The sequence below is a fragment of the Akebia trifoliata genome, chromosome 8 (assembly GCF_017979445.1).
Source record: "Akebia trifoliata isolate Shusen 1 chromosome 8, ASM1797944v1, whole genome shotgun sequence".
Taxonomy (NCBI): Eukaryota; Viridiplantae; Streptophyta; class Magnoliopsida; order Ranunculales; family Lardizabalaceae; genus Akebia; species Akebia trifoliata.
The window spans coordinates 46,805,591-46,827,837 of record NC_141382.1 but is presented as its reverse complement, the minus strand read 5'-3'; the positions used below and the strand labels follow the sequence as shown (position 1 = coordinate 46,827,837).

General features: G+C 34.7%; 1 protein-coding gene and 1 pseudogene across 3 annotated transcripts; both read left to right on the top strand.

Annotated features, from left to right (window-relative positions):
- The first annotated feature begins 5,172 nt into the window (after nucleotides 1-5,172).
- Nucleotides 5,173-17,011, top strand: LOC147397262 (PX domain-containing protein EREL1-like). 3 transcript variants are annotated; one of them, XM_086452792.1, is made up of 11 exons: nucleotides 5,173-5,309; nucleotides 5,396-5,491; nucleotides 6,560-6,670; nucleotides 7,437-7,535; nucleotides 7,655-7,744; nucleotides 11,834-11,942; nucleotides 12,183-12,958; nucleotides 14,155-14,319; nucleotides 14,475-14,651; nucleotides 15,721-15,939; nucleotides 16,548-17,011. In XM_086452792.1, exons 1-11 carry the CDS (start codon nucleotides 5,241-5,243, stop codon nucleotides 16,806-16,808), a joined length of 2,172 nt encoding a protein of 723 aa, XP_086308918.1. In that variant the 5' UTR covers nucleotides 5,173-5,240; the 3' UTR covers nucleotides 16,809-17,011. The 3 variants fall into 3 exon arrangements, with proteins under 3 accessions (XP_086308918.1, XP_086308917.1, XP_086308919.1); XM_086452791.1 differs by having other exon boundaries at nucleotides 14,409-14,651; XM_086452793.1 differs by lacking the exons at nucleotides 7,437-7,535; nucleotides 7,655-7,744 and having other exon boundaries at nucleotides 14,409-14,651.
- Nucleotides 17,012-19,672: 2,661 nt separating this feature from the next.
- On the top strand, nucleotides 19,673-20,962 carry LOC147397261 (calmodulin-like protein 3 pseudogene; annotated as a pseudogene).
- The last annotated feature ends 1,285 nt before the right edge of the window (nucleotides 20,963-22,247 follow it).

Here is a 22,247-nt window from a genome sequence, read left to right as displayed (position 1 = left end):
ACAATTGTACTGTCTTCTTGTTTGGTTGAATTGGGATGGTTGAGATGGAATTGCAGCATAAAATCACTTGGGAGGGGGAGGGATGAGATGGTACATTTTGTTCAAACTCTATGTAATATATCTTCTAAATAAGTAAAATCGATGTAATATATACTCCCTCAATCACTTCAAGTAGGATTGAAATTAAGATATTTAGGTCACCTCTCATGGCCCTTATAGGTTCCATTTTGGCTCGGGGCGGAGATAGGATTTTGCCTTTGTGGGGGCAACTAAGAGAGGCAAAAAAAATTATGAGGCTAATAATGACAAATATTTTTATTCATCGCTAAAATCTGTCGTAATACTAATCCATAGACTTTGAAAATTCTTGTGAGGGGGGCAAGTGCCCCCACTGTAAATCCTTCCCTGATTTTGGCCACTAGGAAGAATCTGATTCATGAATCAGATTTTTTGAGGAGCAAACTCCAGCCTAGTAAATATTTATCCCTGAAATTGGGAGCCGATCGATATGAGTCACATAGATTGAGCCGAAGTGTTAATTTGGTTTGTAGTTAATTTGTACCTAACACTTATACAACAATCCCTCTATATGATGTGAAGTCGTAGACGCATAGTATGTGATTGGTTTAATAAATATGTATCAGATGATCAAGACCCATCGTATAACGGCATCCATTGCATGCTTTCCAGATCATTAAACAATTGGGCACTAGGAATGAAAACCTATAATCAAAGTGACAAAGTTGAGGTTCAGGAGTGATTCGGCAAGAGAAAGTTTCAAAAAAAGAAGATGAAGAAGGAAAAACATAGGACAAATTAAGAAATAAAAATATTTTTTTAAGAGTAAAAATGTAATAAATATTTATTTCATATATTAAATGATAAAATAACACAAAAATAATTTCTGATTTTTTCAAAAAATTGTCTAATTAATCATGATTTTGTTTAAAACTTTGTCACTAGTTGGTACAGAAACTTGGAGAAGTGTTGATTTATCTAGTTGACTTGGAAATTAAAAATCGATTTAGAATTCACCTCCTTTAATTTGCAAAAACATAAGTAATTATGATTTTAATTAAATTTTAAAATTTTAAATATTATTTTAGAACCATATCTTCATAATTTCCTTGTTTTTTTTCCCACCTACAAAGAGATTGTGATATGTAGGCTACTTTGGAACTTAGCTTCTACTTTGTTTTAAAACAAAGTGAAAAAGGTTAAAAGGAATCTGGTTACCGACCCACCGTCTCAGATTTCTTGGTAACACATGGCACAACTTTATTGGTTGTTGGATATTATATTTACGATAAATTACACTTTGACCCCTTGTGATCTGGTATAAATTTATGTTGACTCCCTAACTTTTTGATAATTGCACTTACCTCCCTTATAATTATCTTAAAGGCTCATTTACCCTCCTTCCATCTACATTCCATCAACCAAACAGTTAAAAAATGATTTTTTCTTTTTATTAACATCATCTTAACCTTTTAAAAATATTCTTCTTCTTAGGGAAAAAATATATCTCTTTGAAAAAATGGATTCATACGTAAAGAGTGTGACTGCTTAGATAAGGCATTTTTAATTACCATTTTAAAAGTTTTTTCTTTTTTTTTTTGTAATAAAAAATAAAATGAAAAGGTAAAATAGTAAACTAAAATTTGAATTTGTAAGTTAGAAAATCGTGTCTCATAAATATATGGTGTATATATATATGGGAATGCTAACATCTAATACTTCATAGGGATACTAGCATTAATCAACATTTTTTTTTTTTAATAATACCCTTTCTTATTTTATCTTTTAGTGAAAAAGATAAAGGTTTATTGGTCTTTTATACAATAAATGTTTGCTTACATAATAAATATCACGAGTATTTAAATATTTTGAATTAAATATCTTTTTTTTTATGTAATAAATATTTTGACAATCAATGCCAACATAATAATTGTATTTATTAATAACATAATAAATGTACTATTATGTAAAAGACTAACATACTCTTGTTTTTTTCACTAAAAGACAAAACAATTATAGGTATTTGTTGAAAAAAATAAGTGTCAAACAATGATAATGTTCTTATGAGATCTTGGATGTTAACATTCTCCAAATATATATATATACCTTAATATCCGACAAGTACATTTCGACCGTAAACTTCATACATACTTAGACCATGTGACCATCATTTTGTAAACATGAAATCCAATAGCCAAGACATGTATATGTATCATATTAATGCTTTACAGGGTTGGGATCATGTGTTTTTTCAGTTATAAATCCTCATAGCATATGATCCAACTATAAATTTACCCCCCCCCCTTGTGGTGGACAAATAAAAACTAATAATTAAAAGTCGTGATGATATGACCTGCCAAGTGGCATACTCAATCAACTCCTTGACGTGACTAGTTTGGGAATCGTAGATTTGCATGCTTTGGGATACATGATTACACTTCCCCATAAAAAGGTGTGTTCTAAGGGAGCAATGAATCCCGAGGCATAAAAATCTATGGTTCTCGAACTCGTTCACGTCAAGGAGTCGATTGAGTATACCACATGGCAAGTCATTATCGGGAGGCTATATTTGCATGCCAATTGTTTACATCCTATCATATGAAACACCCTAAATCGCCATAAAATCCTATAAAATTAAACTCAAATTATAATTATTTAAAATGAAGGGGAAAGGACCAAAATGGTGATATACAAGGCCAAAATTACTTGTCCAGCCATGTCTTTAAAATTTTTATCAAAAGAGTTGTAACGTTGTATATCCGTTTCCCTATCTATTTATTCTTACCAAAACAAATACCTGTGGTGTAGTCGCATTTGTTATTTTACTATTTTAGCCAGCTCATAAACCTTAAATAAAATACCAATTTTATAAAATTATGTGTAAGTCATAACTATATTTAGGGTTTCGGTCTTGTTTTTTAAGGTAGAAAATAAGGGTATAAAGGTAAATTTAGCTAAATATGTACCTGTTTTGGAAAAAAAAAATCAGTTTACTTGTGTGAATTTCAAACTGGTATAAAACTAAAATCTATTTAATGTATTACATCATATATTCATTTTGGTAAAAATAAATAATTACGTAAATGGATATATAACCCTTTTGATAAATACTTCAAAAAATATGTTTGGACATGTAATTTCTACAAAACACTCGGCCGTTTTGGTAACAGCGCAGCTAAAATCGATGAAACAAGCCCTACAAATCAATAGTATGGAGAAACCTCTCTAATTTAAGATGATAAATTGCATGGACTGTGCGTGAAGAAGGTACCTTAATGGATTGGGTTGGCACAGAGTCCAGGCCACAATGAACTGGGCTTGGGTAACGTAATTAAGCCTAAAACATTTTTGGGCCGAACCAGAATAATCTCATTAATTAACAGGGTCGGGCTTGGCTTGAGCTTGTCTTACTTCTCTCGTTGTCTTTCTGTTTGTCTATTCCTCTCTCCCCATTCTCTTTTCCTCCTCTCTTTTGCAAAGAACAAACAATTTTCTAAAGGCCCCAACTGATCATTAAATGGGTGGGTCGAGTTTTAACAAGATTTTTAGGCTCATTAAAATCCAATCTTTTGAGACCCAAGCTCAGACCAACTAGGTCCATGGGCATCGAAGCAAATATGAAAGCACTCTCAAAAATAGAAGATTTGAACCAATGAGTATTGAGTGTAGTAGTCAAGGCCTCTCTTCAAAAAGTTGAAGGTCTTGAGTTCAAGCTCCCTTATAAGCCACCAATAAGGATTTATCTTGACTTATCTAGTATGTGTGGTTTGTGGGGGGTATTACATGTACCCAGTGAGTTTGGACTAGATATGTTGCCCTAAGAGGCCAATTCCCTTGCTTTGCTAGTTTGGTCTATTGGTCTGGACACCCCCATCATGATAAATAAATAATTAAAAATAAAATTGGCTTTGGACAAAATATAAGTTTATTATCTTCACATGCTCTCTATTTGAGGGTTGTTATTGGCACATCAATTTTTATTAATTACACCCCAATTTTTTAAATTATTTATCACACCCTTATTAAAGATTAAACACACTCTTCAAACATTACAAATGTTTGGTTCAAATTAATATAATCTCAACATTACAAAACATCATACTACTCGCTTAAACAATTTCAATAGTTATTTACAATTATGATTAAACTCATATAAAATCCTAAATCCAAAATTCTATCGAAAAAGATAGGTAGATAGAGCTTCTATTGCCATCCTAACTTTTACTTATTCTGAATAATTCATTTTCTTACGCGTGAATATCCATTTTGTATGTTAAATATGATGAAATTCCGAGTTTGATATATTGTTCATTTTAATTCCTCAATTTTTTAAATTATTTATCTCACCCCTGTTAAAGATTTAACACACTCTTCAAACATTACAAAGGTTTGACTCAAATTATAATCTCAAAATTACAAAACATCATACCACTCACTCAAACAATTTCAGTAGTTGTTTACAATTATGATTAGGCTTACATAAAATCTTAAACCTAAAAATCTAGTAAAGAGAGAGAGAGAGAGAGAGAGCGCGCTTCTATTGGCACTCCTACTTTTACTTATTCTCAATCATTCATTTTTTTATGGGTGAATCTCCAATTTCTTGAGATGAATATGACGAAATTTCGAATTTGGTACACTGTCCATTTTAATTCCCAAAACATGCATTCGTCATTTTCATAACTTATGAACTTGTGAATTTGTCACTTTTAACATCTATGAATTCGTAAACCAGTGAATTCATTGATTATAAGTTGTACACATTTTAGAAAAATCCCTAATCTTATTGTAAATTGGGGTGTAATAACTCAAGTAAGTATTTTCAAGTCAAAAATCATTAGTCAACATAGAGTGGATAATTATAAAAACACCCCACGAATTAATAAGGGCAACTTAGTCATAGTCAATTTGTTTTGTCTTATATAGGTTAAAAGTTTCGTAATGATCTAATTTTTGGTGAGGATGATCTCTATGACCAGCCCATCATTTTTGTCACCTTTGTGACTCCTTTTGTGTCATTCCAGCATTTTCCTTTTTTACGAGGATGGTAAAAGTTCATTTCGAAACTTGTAACAGACAATAATTCTGCTATGGTATGAGCTGTTCTTATTAATTCGTGGGGTGCTTTTATAATTATTCACGTAGATTTGAAAAAGGGTGAGAGAGAGAGAGAGAGGGGCACCCGGCTCCATCTAGTACGTCCCAATTAAAAAGTTGTTTAGATGCGCCATTCGTCTCCTACTTGGTTGTCTTGGACTCACAATAGGAAAATGGAATTGTACGGACATCTGGTATTCCCGATCGGATCCGCGAAACCCTAGTTCTTCTCTCCTGAAATTTATCTTCAAATTTAAAATATCGATCGATTGTTGATCAGGATAAGATGCGGAGACGGAGCCCTCCAAAGCATCGACACGATGGCACTTCTCCTCTGCCTCTGGGGATGGATTGGAGCCCTCCGCCCAAAAAATGGGTGAGATTTTGGTTTTTCTTCGTTTAATTCACAATTCGTTTTACGTTTTGAACGGATTCGAATTCGTCTGTCCTATTGATGAGTGGATTTCATGTACCGAATCTTTGGGTGACTTGAGATTTATTGGCAATTTTTCTTGATCGTTATTGATAGTTAAGATTTTCTGAATTGTTGTAAATGGATGCTTTGATTGGGTTAGAGTCTGTCCTCTTTGCCTTTTGTATAATTCAGGTGTTTATATTTCGTACATCAAGTGGGTTGTATGAGTTTTGAAGCTAAACTATGGCTCCAAGACAACAACAAGGCAGTGTTGTTGGGATTGATAGATACATGTCCGTGTTTCGAAGTAAGCTCATAGTGCTTAATTAAAGGCTCAAAGTTTGGAATCACAAGGAATTTGGGAGAATTAACTTTAAGAAGAAAAAAGATCTTGGAAGAAATTGCTTTTATTGATTGAGTGTAAGGAGGTAGACTCTCTTTTGAAGAGAGATGTAAAAGGGTTGATTTTTAAGTTGGAGGAAATTGACTAGAAACAAAAATTCAGGGCTAGCGGCTCAAGGATGGGGACAAGACTAGATACTTCCATATAATTGATAATGAACGTAGGTGAGGTAATTTAATTTATAAACTAAAGATTACGGGGAGGATCATGGATGATACAATTCGATTAGGAAGATTGTGATGGATTTCTACAATAATTTATGTTCAAAACCATCTACTTATAGTTCTTTTAAAATGGTTTAGCCCTTGATAGCCTGTACTTTAAATGTAGCAATTGGGTGGAGAAATCATTTGATGAGAAAGAAATCTCAAACTCTATTGGAGAGTTGGGTGGAAACAAGACTCACAATTTTGGATGTTTTTTTTTTTTTTATTTAAATTTTTTGGGATGTGATTGATTGGGTGAACATGAAGGGAATGTGGGAATTTTATGTTGTATTTGGAATTTGTCAATGTTGTATTATGTTGCTCTCACACATTATTGCTTAACTGCTTTGTTATTATTGTGATTATCTAGGTATCCATACTTAAAGCTTTCCTTCATAAAGTCTCTTATTTTCTATGTAGGATGGACGAGACACTGTTTGGCCACATGATCCTCACACAGGATGGAGTTATTGTGTCACAATCCCCTCTTGGATCATACTGCCCAAATCAAAAGATGTTGAAGGAGTAGTGGTGAGGTTTTTGTTCAAATTTAATGTGTTTGCTGCTCTCAGCCTGCCCCAATTTTTATGGATAAGTATTCGATAATGATGATGATGATCTTTTGCAAGTACCACTATGCATTGTTTATGTACCATTGATAATGTTTGATATAATAAGATATCAGATACATCTCCAAATTCGCATAATAGTCTTGTTCTATACCAGATCACATGTACTGAATATGACCAGTGTTGTTATGGTGCACTGAGGCACACAATGAAGCCCCTTAAAACCCTTTAAGGTGAGGCAATTTGAATGAGGCTCACCTACAAGTGTGCCCTGATCCAGGCACAGGGCACACATTACTAAGAAGTTGTGAAACTTAAATATTTGTTTTGTTTTGTTTTTGTTTTTGTTTTTTTTTTTTGGTTTTTTTATAAGCAAGTAGGTTAGTGGTTGGTGATTAGTAGGTGAATGCTGGTTTTGAACCCAGGTCGTGGTATCAAGTTTCACAGACTTTAACCAACTTAACAAGTTGGTACCTTCAAAATGTTTTGTTATTAAACTAGGTGCAGGTGCATTAAGATATAACTATATAGTTTCATGATGTTTTCCTGAGAGTATAGAAAAAACTGTTCTATGAGATTTGTAATATCTACTACAAGAATAGTATTCACTCACATCATTGGCGCTTTTTCTGTGTGTTCATAATTTGATTGGATCCAATTTGTATAATTTTCTTGTGATGTTGCTACCTGCTTCGTGCAGTTTCTGTTCTAACATACCTAAGATACAGTTCTATAGGGTTCAAGTAGGGCTACAATCACCAGAAGGGGTTAGTACTTCTCGAGGAGTACTACGAAGATTCAGTGATTTCTTGAAGCTTTTCACTGAAGTGAGTCCATGAATTTCCTTTGGTTTTTGTTGCTAATAGGGATTGTTTTGTATGTTTATAGATACAACCAATTGACCTTGCAATGCCTTTCTTCTGAAGATTTTGACTGCTTTTTGTAGCTTAAAAGGTCCTTTCCCAAGAAAAATCTTCCTCGATCCCCACCAAAGCATATTTTGAGAATAAATTCCAGCAGGTCACAGTTGGAAGAGGTATGTAACATACGTGGTATTTTATAGCTCTCATTTGTTATAGTTTGAGAGAGTTTAAAAACTTATATGATCCCATATTGGATTGCCCAATCCAACTCGGGATTGGCACCCAACAAGCCCAAACACCCATGTGAAATTGGATCGGCCTGACTCAGCATAGATTTAGTCTAGCCTGAGCATGACTGGGATCCAACTCGGTTTTGAACCATTAAGGGACTTAAAATCGGCCTTTGGGACACTTGGAATTTTTGTGTTTCCAAATAATGTATGGGTCTGTTGGAGATGGCATTTTTGTTGTATGTGAAGTTAGAATTGAGAGATGATATTTTTTTAATCAGTTCCACATTCTAGGATGTACATGTGGTTTGTATCAGTCATTCTCAGTAAATAATAAATTTTTTAAGGGAATCATAAAGAAAATGCAAAATTAGGCAAGAGAATTTGTTGTCATCCAATTCCAAGGCTCAGGCCCTCAGAAGTAGAAGTTTGAGAATGGGGAATGGCGCGATAAGACATTTCCTTTGATTTGAGGGTCGATGTAATTGAGGCTGGTAAAGAAGAGGAATGGCGAGTCTGCCAACAATCTCAAGAAGGCGGTTTTTCCCTACATATTTATTTTATTGTGATGATATTTTGTTGAAGGTTCTGTATCCTTAATTCATATGTCAGATCCATGTTTAATGCATCTGCAATTCATTTATAGCCTTCCTTGCAACAAAAAGTATGAAAGAAGTGTCAAAAGAGCAGAATATAAGGATCCTTGACTATAAATGTGGTTCAATGTGTGACTCAAGTTGGAGAATTGGTTGATTTTGCTCTCGTCCTTGAGGAATTCCATGATATTAAAATGTTGAACCTCTAAAGTGATTGGAGTAATACTCTCCAATATCCTCATTGGGGACTCGATTTGTCATGGAGGGCGGCACTGAAATGGTTAGTTTGTAGAAGCTTAATTCTGATGGTAGTGACCGTGGATTGAAGCTTCTTTCTGGTATGATCAAGGCGAGATTCGTAAAATTGTGTGTTTATTCTAGAGAGCTAAAAGTTGATTTTTTCCCTCCAAGGCTCAAAATCTTCAAGGATAATGTTTTGGGTCCCTAAGAGGTGAATCTCATTCCTTAAATTACTATAAGATTGGTGAATGGGAGTCGTGAAAGTCTGCAGAAATTTCAAGTATCAGAGATCATCTTAAGATATCTATCCCTTGGTGAACGACTACTTTTTCTGTTACTCTTTCGGAAGAAATGACCTTGTGGATTCCCTTGCTAAAAGTGTGTAAATGGAGATGTATTTTACATAGAAATTGTCCTTTTAAATTAATTTTACTGTGTACCAAAATAAGAAAAAAGTTTATATATGATAAGATAGATGAATTTGTAAGGACATTCATTCAATCAATTCTCATGGTAAAATATTAGGTCCCTATGGCTGTCTCTGGAAGATGGCATGCTGGAACTTCTATGTTTTAATTACTTTTCAAGTTCCTATTTTTTTTTTTTTTTAATAAGTATAGTTTCATTAAGAAAGAAAGGAGGTCGAGAAGACCTACCTAATTACAATAGTACTGATATCTAGCTTGAGCCTGGACACATAAGATCCCATTTAAACAAAATCATCAAAGAATATGCCTTCAGATTCATCAAACATTTTGCACCAGAAAATAATATGAGCCTTAATATTACTATGAGCGTTTCTTGAAGTGATTGTTCCTTCCCTTCAAAGGTTCTTCTATTCCTTTTCTTACAAGTCCCCCAAATACTACAAAGGGAGGTAGGACCCACAAGATTTTTCTCTATTTGCGAAAAGGTCCTAATTTGCCAATTTTGGAATAACGATGAGATAGACTTACTAAATACACAATGTGTATGGATTAAAAAAGGAAGTGAGATAAAACCTCCCCAAGAAGGATATAATGAATCAACAAATGATATACTGATGCCCCATTAACCTTACTGAGAATACTATAATTAGTCATAGAGAAACCCCTTTTGATTATACAGCCACAAGTCAAAATTTTATCAAATGGAACTAACATACCTTCGAAGGAACGTTAGGTCCCCAGATGAAACTATGGGGAACTCTATGGAAGGGGTTTCCATTAATGACGAATAAAACGTTTTATTAGCTAATGACCTCTCCTGGTTACATGTTCATTCCCTTCTATCATCTTCTAATTGCATAATAGGAATGCGGAATAGTTGATTAGTGACATTGGGTATGTTCTAAACCTCCCAATCATTAAAACCTCTCCTAAAGCTAAAATCCCGCGATAACTCACACCCATTACGAATTATGAAAGCTTCCACGATAACTCATTCCCTCTCATCTTTTTTAGAAGAGATAGGGATGTCCTCAGCGTCGAGGAACATGTACTAGGGTGTATGTGCGACTCGTTCAGATCATGAGCTGGAACAAAAGAAAGGAGACTATTTTTCCAGTATCAATGACCAGTACGTACCAATAAAATGGAAGAACCCCATTCACTATCTAAACAAAAAAGCCTCTATTGTGTATGAAATTTATGGTTTCCATTGGTGCAAATCCAGTCACCTCAATTTGAGATGAGAAGCAATTCCCCATTGGTAGCAAATGGTTATTCATTAAGCGGGGAAAATAGTAGTTAAGATAAGAAGCAGAAAGATTATGCTCCTACTCTTGCAAGAACGGACTAACAGGGTCAGCTACCTAGCCAACCTTCATAAAATAAGGGAACGACAGAGATAAGGGAGGGTAACACATCACACCGATGATCTTGCACATCAAAATGAGGGTTGTCAGTTGCAGTGGGCTGAAAAACAACTAGCTTATGGGGGAATATGGAGAGTTTGCAGCTGTAAATAAATTGAAATTAGTAGACACGAAGGGATCGATTGTGGTGTGAAGTTGGCTCTTATATTTATTACGAAGTAGAATCCGAAATGATTTTGGATCAGTTAGCTAGTGTGAAGTTCTTTGAGGTGTGATTGTACAAGTTGTTCAACAACCAGAGGAGGAAATTCAACCAGCTCAAATCGATTGTGCAAGATACTCTACAAAAAAAAGAAAGAAAATTTAACTGGATCAAATTCTCCTTCCTAGTGAAAATTAAACCACCTTAATCACATAAAGTTCATGGCAAGACGTGTTTATGTTGGCTAAATTTTGGTCCTTAGGGTTATTTTTAGGAGAATTTTTTTGACCTTTTGCTAGGTCTAAGTTTGAAAATTGTGAAACGTAAAGTTTTGGGGTTTGCAATTGTTTATCTAAATTAGGGAAGTTAGCTAGACGGTAGAAAGTTAAAGCAGATTACTTTAAGAGAGTAGCTTGCTTTAGAAGGATGGCTAATCTTAAAGAGATGGACGAGTATGTGTAACTTAGGACGGATTTTTAATGGTAGTGACATTTGGAGTTCGTTTCCTTTTTGTTGATGTGATGCTCAATCTGCATGGTTTGGTGCTGTGCTTATGCAACATTTGAGGCTTCATATGTGATTATTGCTATGCTAACCTACCCCTATTTTCTAGGTTTTCATTCCAAGACGTAACTTGTATCCATGCACTTCATATTCACCTGGAGTTCACTCCCAGATATATAGCCATCCAGACCCCTTTCACTTCAATTCCACGGCCCTCTTATCCACTCATTTGATCATGGCGGGGTAATAGATCTGTTGCTTTTTCTGTCCAGTTCTGTTTATCCTGGATCAGAATATGTGGGTGCATTAAGAATTTTTTCTAACTTGGCATTTCTCTCTCTTTGAGGTGTAAAGTTTATCTTTAATTATGATATGATACCATATCTTGATCCGTTGCTACCGTCACGATCTATGCTTCATCCCAAATAATTTATTTGTATCGGTATGTACTGTAACCTTTTATATCTTCCCAGAAACTTGAAAAAGGTAAATGAATTTCTTAATACAATATAGTGTCTATGTGTTAAAATCATGGAGTACAATATGTATTTTTCATTTGCTTTGTAAAAATACCACATTACTAGTGACCTTTAATTAGAAAATTGGAATTAACTCTGCAATCTATATGGATGATTTTTTGTATAAGTAATCTATATGGTTGATTAATGTTCTCAAAATGCTTAGTTTTGTTGCAGAGAAGGTGTTCATTGGAGGAATGGATGGGCAAGTTACTATGTGATATTGAGTTATCTAGAAGTGTTCCAGTAGCATCCTTCCTTGAGCTAGAAGCTGCTGCTAGGTCTTGTAGGTGTCTCCTACTGTCCTTAGTTCATCAGTGTTTGCTTGGGAACATCTTATTTTTTCCCACTTAGTTTAGGTGAAATTGGATATTTGATTGAAGTAACTCAGACTATTAAAAAAACTGAATCCATTTCTTTATCCTATAGAAATTGTTTGAAAAGTTGTAACGTCTCTCTGTACCTCTTCTATTTTGGATAGGTATGAGTGTATTAACATTTTGGTTTCATGTGTTATTCTGTTCAGCATTTCATGATGTAAATCAGCAAACTTCAGAAGCAACATCTTCTGGCAATGGCACAATTTCTTATCAACAAAGTTCTATTTCTTTGGCTGGTGGCAGTTCATCAATAGGTAGTGATAACATGTACGAAGCATCTGAGCTTGGAACACCGAGTCAAGGAAGGGATGACAGTTCTGAAATCGGTACAGAGGATTTAGTATTGGATCAAGACTTGACAGCTCCCATAGAAAAGTATGGGATGTGTAATAATGATAATAGCCTCTTTATGAGTGACTCTATTCTAGAGCGGCTAGAAGGGTTTCCTAGGCATAAAATACATGGTAGGAAAGAAAACATTACGACAGGGAGAAATGCATTTAATGGAAACGCTTCTAGGGTTGCATCACTTTCTAGTGATGAGCCAGACCTTTTGTCTGAAGTAGACCATGTTAGGCTAGCTGGTCATGCTCGAAAGCTATCGGCCGATAGTGTTGGAAGTGATGTAAGTTCCATTAGAGGTAGTGAAGTATCCAATACTGGGGTGGCTTATTCACATGTTGATGGTTCCCTTGATTTTGGTGGAGGTGCTGAAGCTCCGACATCACTGGAAATCCTTGGTAGTAGAGATTTACAGTTTCCAAGTGACGTACAAGTGATCCTTCCCTTGGAACAGCGTCATAAAATGAACAGGGTTCTTATGACCATGCAGCAGAGACTAACTACTGCAAAAACAGACATGGAGGATCTTATAGCAAGATTAAATCAAGAAGTAGCAGTGAAAGAATACCTTGCAACAAAGGTACATCCCTATATATTATCTGTTCGATCCACAAATTTTTTTCTGAGCTGATTGTTTTGTGGAATCATCATCAAACTTCTTAGTCATTTATGACTATCAATAATCACGTGCCTTTTATAATGTCAGTGTTGAACTTTTCATTAGAGTTACGTGGTTTTTCCCAATGATAATGTCATAACACTTTATATGCTTATGTGCTATGGATTGCAACTTCCAACCCCTTTTCATCAGTAAAGACCCTACTTTCATTATAAGTAGATGTTAAGATTGTGTCATACATGTCCATATCATGTTGTTGCTTTCCTATTCAGTTATATCATTATCCCAGAAATGGAGACAATAGGTGCTTTGTGGTTGTCGACAATGCTTCTAGACTCTGAGGCATGAGGTGAGGCGCTCGGCTGATCAACACATCGACTTGTAACCCTCACAAGCATAGAACTTTAAATAAATTGTTATATATAAATATATATAAATATATATATATTATTAAAAAAAAGAATCAGATAAATCACCGTAAATTTCCAATTTTCAAGTTTGAGAGCCACATGATTACATTCCAAGATTTTTTTTTATTATTTATTGCAAAAAATATAACTAAATACTATTTTTTTTCTGTAACTTTCTTTGCATGGTTCTAAATACTAAAAGCATTGAGTTATGAATCAAATCAACAATACAAATTTTCATTTAAATGCTCCAATTATGTTGCATACTAGCAACAACTAAGAAATAGGAAAAAGAGAAGTTAGAAAAGATACGAAGAAAGGAAGAAAATAGAAAATACAGTAACAATAAAAATAGAAAAATTCATGTGACGTATGCCTGAATTATGCCTCACACAAAGGTGTACGCCCATCTTTTTTTACATTTCTTCCTTATACCTCAGGGCGTTTTTAATGAGCCTCACTCAAAGACGAATCTTGAGGCATATGCCTTAATCACCTTTAAAAAAACCGGTTGTCAATACATCTTCTCACCGTGCTTTTATTTATTGAGATAATCTTTGTCCTCTCCTTAGGAAAAGCACAGGTGCTAGGGTAGCAATACCACGAGACGGGTTTTTAACCTAGGTCATGGTAGCAATGCTCACTGTCCTCACCAATTTAGCAAGCTGGCACCCTCACTTTGTTTTAATATCATTATAATTTATCATACCATGGACCTGACTTATTTATGGTGTTCACATGGTCCAGGTTAAAGATTTGGAAATAGAACTTGAAACTACTAAACAGAAAAGCAAAGAAAATCTTCAGCAAGCCATCTTAATTGAAAGGGAAAGATTTACGCAAATGCAGTGGGATATGGAGGAGCTTCGGAGGAGATCTTTGGAAATGGAGTTAAAGCTTAAAGCTGAACAGGTACTTATTATGTTTTGGTGCAGCTTTTCATTGAATGTTCTTGTCAATCAATTACTTTGTTGATTCCATGAATGGTTGTTACTATTCAGGACGAAAAAATTCACACAAAGTCAACAAAAACATCCATCATTCAAGAGAAAGAATTGTTGGTGCAGGAGTATGATTCCACAAAAGAAAAGCTTGTGGCCTTGCAGAAGCTTCACGAAGAGCTCTTGGTGAAATCAAAAGCAGATACTAAAGTTCTTGTAAAAGAGGTTAAATCTCTCAGACATTCTCAAACAGAAATGAAGCAGGAGCTTGGTCGGTCACTAAAGGAAAAGTCTGGACTAGAGGTAGTTCATAAAATCACTGTAACATAATTGATAATGATTTGCTAATTGACTTGCGTCAAATCAAGGTTCCTACGGATGATATCATTGAAAAAAAAAATTGGAGAAATGCATACATTTTTTTTTTTTTTTTGTTGATGAGTTAAAATTTTATTGATAGAAAAGGGGGCAAGATGACCCCAAGTTACAACATTTCAAAAAGAGCAAGGAAGACCCTAGGTCACCTCTAAATTACAAACAATTAAGTCTCATCTAACAACAAAATCTTCGAAGGAAATACTCTTGAATTCTTTGAACATCTTTCCCCAAAAAAACAAAAAACCCAGGATGGATAAAATAAGATCATTCAACTCTTAAAACTTTACCCTCAAATGTATGTCTATTCCTCTCTTTTCAAAGACCCCAAAAGATTGCACCCAGAAGAATGCTCCAAGGAATCCTTTTTAAAACTTTAAATGCACCTCCCCATGAGAACCAAGACTCCAAAGGAGCCTTAATAGAATTCAGAAGGCAGCCCGCAACTCCAAATAACCCAAGAAAATGAGACCAAACATGGTGGGTGACAGCACAATGAAGAAGCAAGATTCACAGACTCCCCATTCCTTAAGCACATCAAGCAACAGTTTGGAGTTTGGAAGCCTTTTTTGATTAATTGGTCCATTGTAGTAATTCTTTCCAATGCCGCTGATCTTACATTTATTCCTCCGTATTTGTCAGGTCCATCCATAAAAAGATAATTCCTTTGATCACCTCTTGGATTGAATATAATTATAAATTTACACTGATCAGCAAACCTTAACATAAAATCTAGTATGCTTTGGTGATAAGTTTGTTGATTGGATGGTTACTATCTTTGAATGAGGTGATTTTTTCTAGTACTTCCAACAAGTATAGGTCCATTGATAGGTGGACACCTGATTGACAGGCTTGTGTGCTTTTATGATAACATACTTGTACTGGAGCTATCACATCAATAGTAAACCAATTTTGTGTCTTTGTAACCTCCCATTGCTTTTTTGTCAATTTGAACCTTTCATTTGTTTTTTTGTTTTTGGTTCCGTGTCTATTTCAGGAAGTTCTTCAAAAAGAAAAATTAAGAACAGAAAATGCAAAAAATGCTAGAGTCAAGTTATTGCATGAATGTGGAATTCTTCACCAACGGCTTCAGGAATGCAGTGTTAATTTTCTTGCGGAGGAGGAAGATAAATTCAGTGTGGATTCTTCTTCGCTTTCAGATGCTTTAGACCTCTTGGCGACATCTGACAACCGAATTGGCCTCCTCCTTGCAGAGGTATCTATCACTTTGTTTTTTCTTTTTTCTGTTCTTTCTTTTGGTTTATGTTCCAACTCACTCATTCTTCAATGCTGACTCCGGAAGGTAAGAGTTCATCAATAATGAGAACTTGTTGTTCTACCTTTTGTTTGGTAATTGTATTTGAATCATTAATTTTGTAGGAATTAGGATTTATTGTTCTTCTTCCATGATACTTTCCTTAGAATGCTTTAGGGCCTGGATTATGCAGGTATTCACAAATGTATGCGAGTGTCACTCAGGATATATGGTCAATATTTATGGATCCCTCGGTGATTGGATGTTGTAAAGGTCCATTCTCTGTGTCCAGCTCACTCTGAGACCTCTTGTGCTTTACCTATCCCCCTTTGAACTTGCTGCGCATGTGCCTCTTCTCCACTCTTGTTCTTTCTGGCCTAGTGGACTCCACTCCATGCATCATCACATTGTTGAAACGGCACCCAAAATGGCCTTCAAGAACACCCCTTTCACTAGCATCCTCATAATGATTTAGTAATTCTAGCTCATGTATTAACACTGCCATCTTCAGCATTATAGTACACTAAAATCTCTTCTGACCTTAATTAAACTTTGTTTTTTTTCCCTAGGCACAACTCCTAGCACAAGATGATGATGTAAATGTTGTTGGCGCTGCAAGCACAGGTCACAATATCAATGACCATGACCTAAGAGAGGCAGACGATGAGGTAAGGAAGATGCTGAGTGATATCTTCATTGACAATGCAAGATTGAGAAAACAGGTCAACTCTGTGATGCGTTGTGCTCTTAAAACAGTCATTAAGTCGGAGAGAGCCGCCGAGGAATCCCCATATAGAAAGAATATACTAAACATGTTCATGGAAAGATGAATTGGTGGGTAATACTGTATAGTGACATCTGTGTTAGTAGGATCAACGTTCATCTCCATTCAAGCTGCACGTATTCTTCTGCAGTTCTCAAATCTTTTATCCTGGAAAATGCAGAAGAAATTGGTTCATGTAATTTTGTTGTTTTATACAGAATAATTTTTTTTTTCCAAATCGAATAATGGAAAATCGGATGCATAAAATCATACTCAAGAGTGAAAGCTTCTATGGCTAGATCTGCTTATTCCAACCCAAAAAATGCCACTTGGCATTCTCTCTGATTGCACGATTGTTTGAGTCAACCCTTGGATTTTGTCCACCAATACAGAGATCAGAATAAGCATTTTTTTTAAACAACTTATAGGGTACTCATGCTGATAATTTTTTTTGCTTTATTTTAGGTACTAAAGCAAGGTATTTGATGCTTTATTACGCGGGGTGCGCTTTATAGTTGGGCGCCACTCTTCAAATAAGTAGAAAATGCTTTTGTTGTTACTTTATTTTACTACAAGATTTGAAAAAGGTTTCTTTAAGATGTAAAACATCTATGAAGAAAAGAAAAAGAAAAATTCTAGAAATTTTAATATGCAAATTGCTTTAGTATCTCTTTACTTTATGTAGAATTGAAGCCCTCTCAAGTCCAACATCACTTTTCAATGATAATCCACAAAGGTCAACAACCACTCTCCATTTATTAATGGATTGATTCAATGGATATAATGGGTTTTGACCTTTTTAGCTGTGACCCACTTCAAGCAGATTGATCGAAGGATCATGATGGATTTGATCATTTAGATGTGATCATAATTTCAAAACTTGTCCGAGAGCAAGATGTATCGCCCAAGTCATCTCGATATCAGGAATGGATGAGACGGTCAGACAAATCAATTTTTCAAATGAGATTTAAAATCCCACATTCATTTTTTCTCATTTTTTGAGTAAGATAGCTCGAACGTATCGGAAAACTCGTCTGAGACGATTTAGTATTTGGCATGGAGTTTCGCGTCTTAAATTCATGGATGTAACCCATTTAGATATGGTCAATCATCATCATCAAATTCTCATGTGAAATATTTGGTGGTTGGATGAATTAATCATGTTATTCAACACATTTTATTTTTCTAATATCTTATATTATTAGTATCTTCATATCTACTTTCTCCATAAGTTTGGTGAAGTAAATGGATACTGATACTTAACGAACATTTGTTGGCCCACTAATGGATTGAGTTGAGCATAATAGAATAATTATTACATAGCCATCATGTTGTTTCTTTCTTGAATTCAACTACTACTACAATATTGGATATTAAAAGCACCAACTCCAATAAGATTGTACCACGCGTATACACCAAGCAGATCTTTTATAAAAATCAGAAATTAATTGAGAAAAATTAGGCTAACTAAGGATAGGGTTAGTGTTCTCATAAGATATCATCAAATCTCATATAAGATTACAATAATAAATCACCAAATCTCCAATAAATATCATTTATATATCCCAAGTTTACAATACATTCTAAGTTTATATTGTTCAAATATTTAAAAGATTAGAATCATGAATCCAAGTTAGAATTTATCAACCGATAAAAAATTATCTAATCCATAAGCAACCATTTTCTAATTTGAAATTTCATTGATGATCACTATCATATGCCATCTCTCCAAACAGATATACCCTAGATTTTTAAAATAATATCTATTGTACCACTTGTAACCGACAATGAGAAACTAATTGTTTCTACTCACTACTTTATATTTGCCTTTCATCGTCATCAAAACATTATTTAAAAAAAAATTGGGATCAAATGAATGATTATTGTTTATGTAATCAGTTATGTCAAAAGTTAACTCTTCTATTATTATAGGAGTGTTATACCATTCTTCTTCTCTCTTTTTTTAACAGGGGTGTCCAAACTCATAAACCTGACTACTAGGGATGAAACTGACCTTTTAGAACAACATATCTTGCCCAAATCCCTTGGATCCATGCAATATTTTCACACACCATACATATTAGGTAAGTTGAGATAAATCCCCGTAGGTGGCCATCGAGAGGATTTGAACTCAAGACCTCTCACTTTTTGGAAGGAGATCCTAGTTACTATGTCCAGCACTTGTTGTTTATATCCACTCTTGTTAATTCAATTATTTTTCTTAGGTCGTCCCCTTTTTAATTACACTTAAAACAAAAACAAAAAAATTCAAATTTTACATTCCCTCTAATTAATTATGTTATGAACAGAACATATTGAATCATGATAATCTGACGTAATCACGTGACATACTCAATCGACACCCTGACGTGATAGGCTTGGGAATCGTATATCTGTTATCCTCGATGCATAACTACGATTCTCCATAAAAAAAAAAGATTCAGTTTTGTATCTCAAAGAAAGTAGATCTACGATTTTCGAGCCTGTCACGTCAGGAGTGTCGATTGAGTATGCCACATGTGTAAGTCAGATTATCACGACTCATGCATATTTCCTAGGATCAAGGTTTATCACTGGTATTAAGTAATGAATCCTTAAGGAACATCTTTCCGTTTTAGCGTGAGAGGGGAACAAATCTCCTAAAAATTCCTTGTACGGGAAATATGTATCTCTAGGAAATCTACTTTTTTTCCTCGAATACCAACGGTCATGTTGATGGAGAGTTGGCTGAGATTGGATGGTGTTTCTCGAGATTCCAAACAACAATGGATCCCTAGGATTTTTCCAACGGTAACTATAATAATCCCTCAAAAACCTGAATTTTTTTTTATCTCATCTCAGCCGTTGGTTTGATGACTAGAAAAGTCCTACTATTAAACGTCACACTTCAGAGTTCACGCGGTTTGTGGAATCAAACGAATGCCAAGAACGCGTTTCTTTTCTTTCTGTAAACCTTACTCTTAACTTAAGAGAGCCTCACTTCTCAATCCATAAAATATTCCCAACAAACAAATCATCTTCTTCTTCTTCTTCTTCTTCTTCTTCTTCTTGTTTGTTTGAAGTTTGAAGTTGGAAGTTGGTAGTTGGAAGTTTGAATGATGATGATCATAATATTGGTCACAGTTCTATTCCTTGTTGGCTTCATCAACACCTACTTCAATCTTCCTCCAACCAAAATCTTACCCTATATTCAATCTTTTGTTCCAAATAGTTCTTCAATCATCTCCATCAAAACAAAGACAGATCCCAAGGAGAACAACAAGAAGAAGAGGAAGAAGAGTTCTGATCAAGAGAATTCCCAGCTTAAAAGGGTCTTCACCACCTTTGACAAGAATGGTGATGGCTTTATAACTAAGCAAGAACTTAGAGAATCTTTGAAGAACATTGGGTTCTTATATACTGATAAAGAAGTGAGTAATATGGTTGAAAGGTTGGATGTTAATGGTGATGGGCTGATTGATATCGATGAGTTTTGCGAGATTTACGAGTCGATGGGGAAGGGAGATGATGAAGTAGGAGGGGAAGATGATGAGGGTGGAAAGGAAGAGGAGTTGAGAGAAGCTTTTGATGTATTTGATGGTGATGGAGATGGGTTGATCACTGTGGAGGAGTTGGGTTCAGTTTTGTTGTCCTTGGGATTGAAGCAAGGCTTGAGCGTTGAAGATTGCAAGGAGATGATTAGGAAGGTTGATATGGATGGAGATGGTATGGTTAGTTTTGATGAGTTTAAGATTATGATGAAGGATGGAGGAAAGCTTGTTGACATCTCTTAAAAAATAAAAAACTCCCCCAAGTTCATCAGGAAATCTCTCTCTCTCTCTCTCTCTCACACACACACACACACACACTACCCATCATACCATATGCTTCTTCCCATATGATGATGTGTTGTGATATATGCATCATTTAGATGGTATAAGCGAGATAGGATGGTGGTATGGTGCACACTTTAAGTTCACTCGTGTATACTAACCAATGTAAAATGTGTTTAATTTCAATCTCTCATGGTATGGTTAGGTAAAGCTTAGGTCTATGGTGGAATTTCTCTTGCAAATGGGCAAGATTGACTAGGTCAGTCAGCTTTGTAAATAGTAAGTCATGTAAATGTCTTCTTTTAAATATTGCTTTGTTATCAAACAAAGAAACGAACTAATTTTTATGTCTACATTTGCTTTTTTGAGACTATAAGCATAAGCTTATAACAGACTTTTTCTCTTTCCATTCATGATGTTTTCTTTTTCTTTTTCTTTTTCTTTTTCTTTTTCTTTGTGGCTTAAGTAATGGAGATTCTCTTTCCCATCTTTTTTATGGGTAGAAAAAAATTGTGGGGGGCAATGGTTGGTGAAAAGAGCCCCCACCCCATCAGTACTAAGAGTACTATCCCCCCGAAGAGCTTATATTACCACATCACTTTTTTCATGATGACACACTAAATATGAAATTAAATATGGTTTGGGTGCAGATAATAATTTTATTTTTCAATGATTAATTGCACTCCCTTTTCCATTTCTTCGCACAGAAAGCTCGTCTTGAGAAAAAAAATTTGAACTCTAAATGAACAAATTATGAGTGAGATGAAGAAATGCTATTGTTTGATTGTCTTCACAGTGCTTCCTTTCTTCTTAATTCGTGTTTTATATAAGGATTAGGTTCAAGTTACTCAACCATTAAAACATGAAATAATTTTATTATGGGGACATGTATTATCACGATATGAATAAATGGCTACATTTGGATTTCATACTTTAATTATCCGCCTGGATCATGTGTTTTTCCATGAGTCGCCTAATCCTAACCCATACCCTTCATACAATTTCATAAATTGGTGTGTTATAAACAATTTTGTGTTATGTACACACTGTCAAAAACGTGTTGTTTGTGTTAATTGAGCTTAATGAGGCAATCATAGTGTGCCATCGCCAATTTGCAAATAAAGACAAATCATGTTTGACACATTTGACATGGTGTTCCCTCATCATCTCCAAGTAGAAGGTGGCATGTGCAAACGCACATGCATCTCAAAAATCATTATTTATGCAATGATTATTTCTTTTTTTATAATTTATTTTAAAATTTTCACAATGACCTTATTTTATTTCATATCATATTGTATCATTTAATACAGTAATATTAAACATGGTGATTTTGTAGATATTATAATAAAAAGAACATTTTTTTGTAATTTTAAAAGAATAAAAAGTAATTTTAGGGGAATGAGATTGTAATTTTACTTGTTTTTTTTATCAAAATGGCCTTCATAATAAGAAAAATTAGATGTAATATAAGATTTTTTTTTAGGGGGTTGGATGGGCAAAAAAAAAACAAAGTATATATATTTCATGAGTCATGATTTTCTGACTCCACCTCTACTCTTCCGGCATGGCATGTGATGGTTCTATCACATGCCACGGGAGAGTAGAGGGGGAATCAGAAAAACACGACTCAAGAAATATATTTACTTTGGTTTTTTGCCCATCCATGAGATGGTCCACCAATTAGACGGTCC

What these genes read in the sequence shown, in the direction of transcription:
- LOC147397262 (XM_086452791.1), top strand. Translation starts at nt 5,241, where the DNA reads ATGCGCCATTCGTCTCCTACTTGGTTGTCTTGGACTCACAATAGGAAA. An exon ending in TGGAATTGTACGGACATCTG is followed by an intron (nt 5,310 to 5,395) that starts GTATTCCCGATC and finishes ATTGTTGATCAG; the next exon opens with GATAAGATGCGGAGACGGAG. An exon ending in AGGAAAAGTCTGGACTAGAG is followed by an intron (nt 14,652 to 15,720) that starts GTAGTTCATAAA and finishes TGTCTATTTCAG; the next exon opens with GAAGTTCTTCAAAAAGAAAA.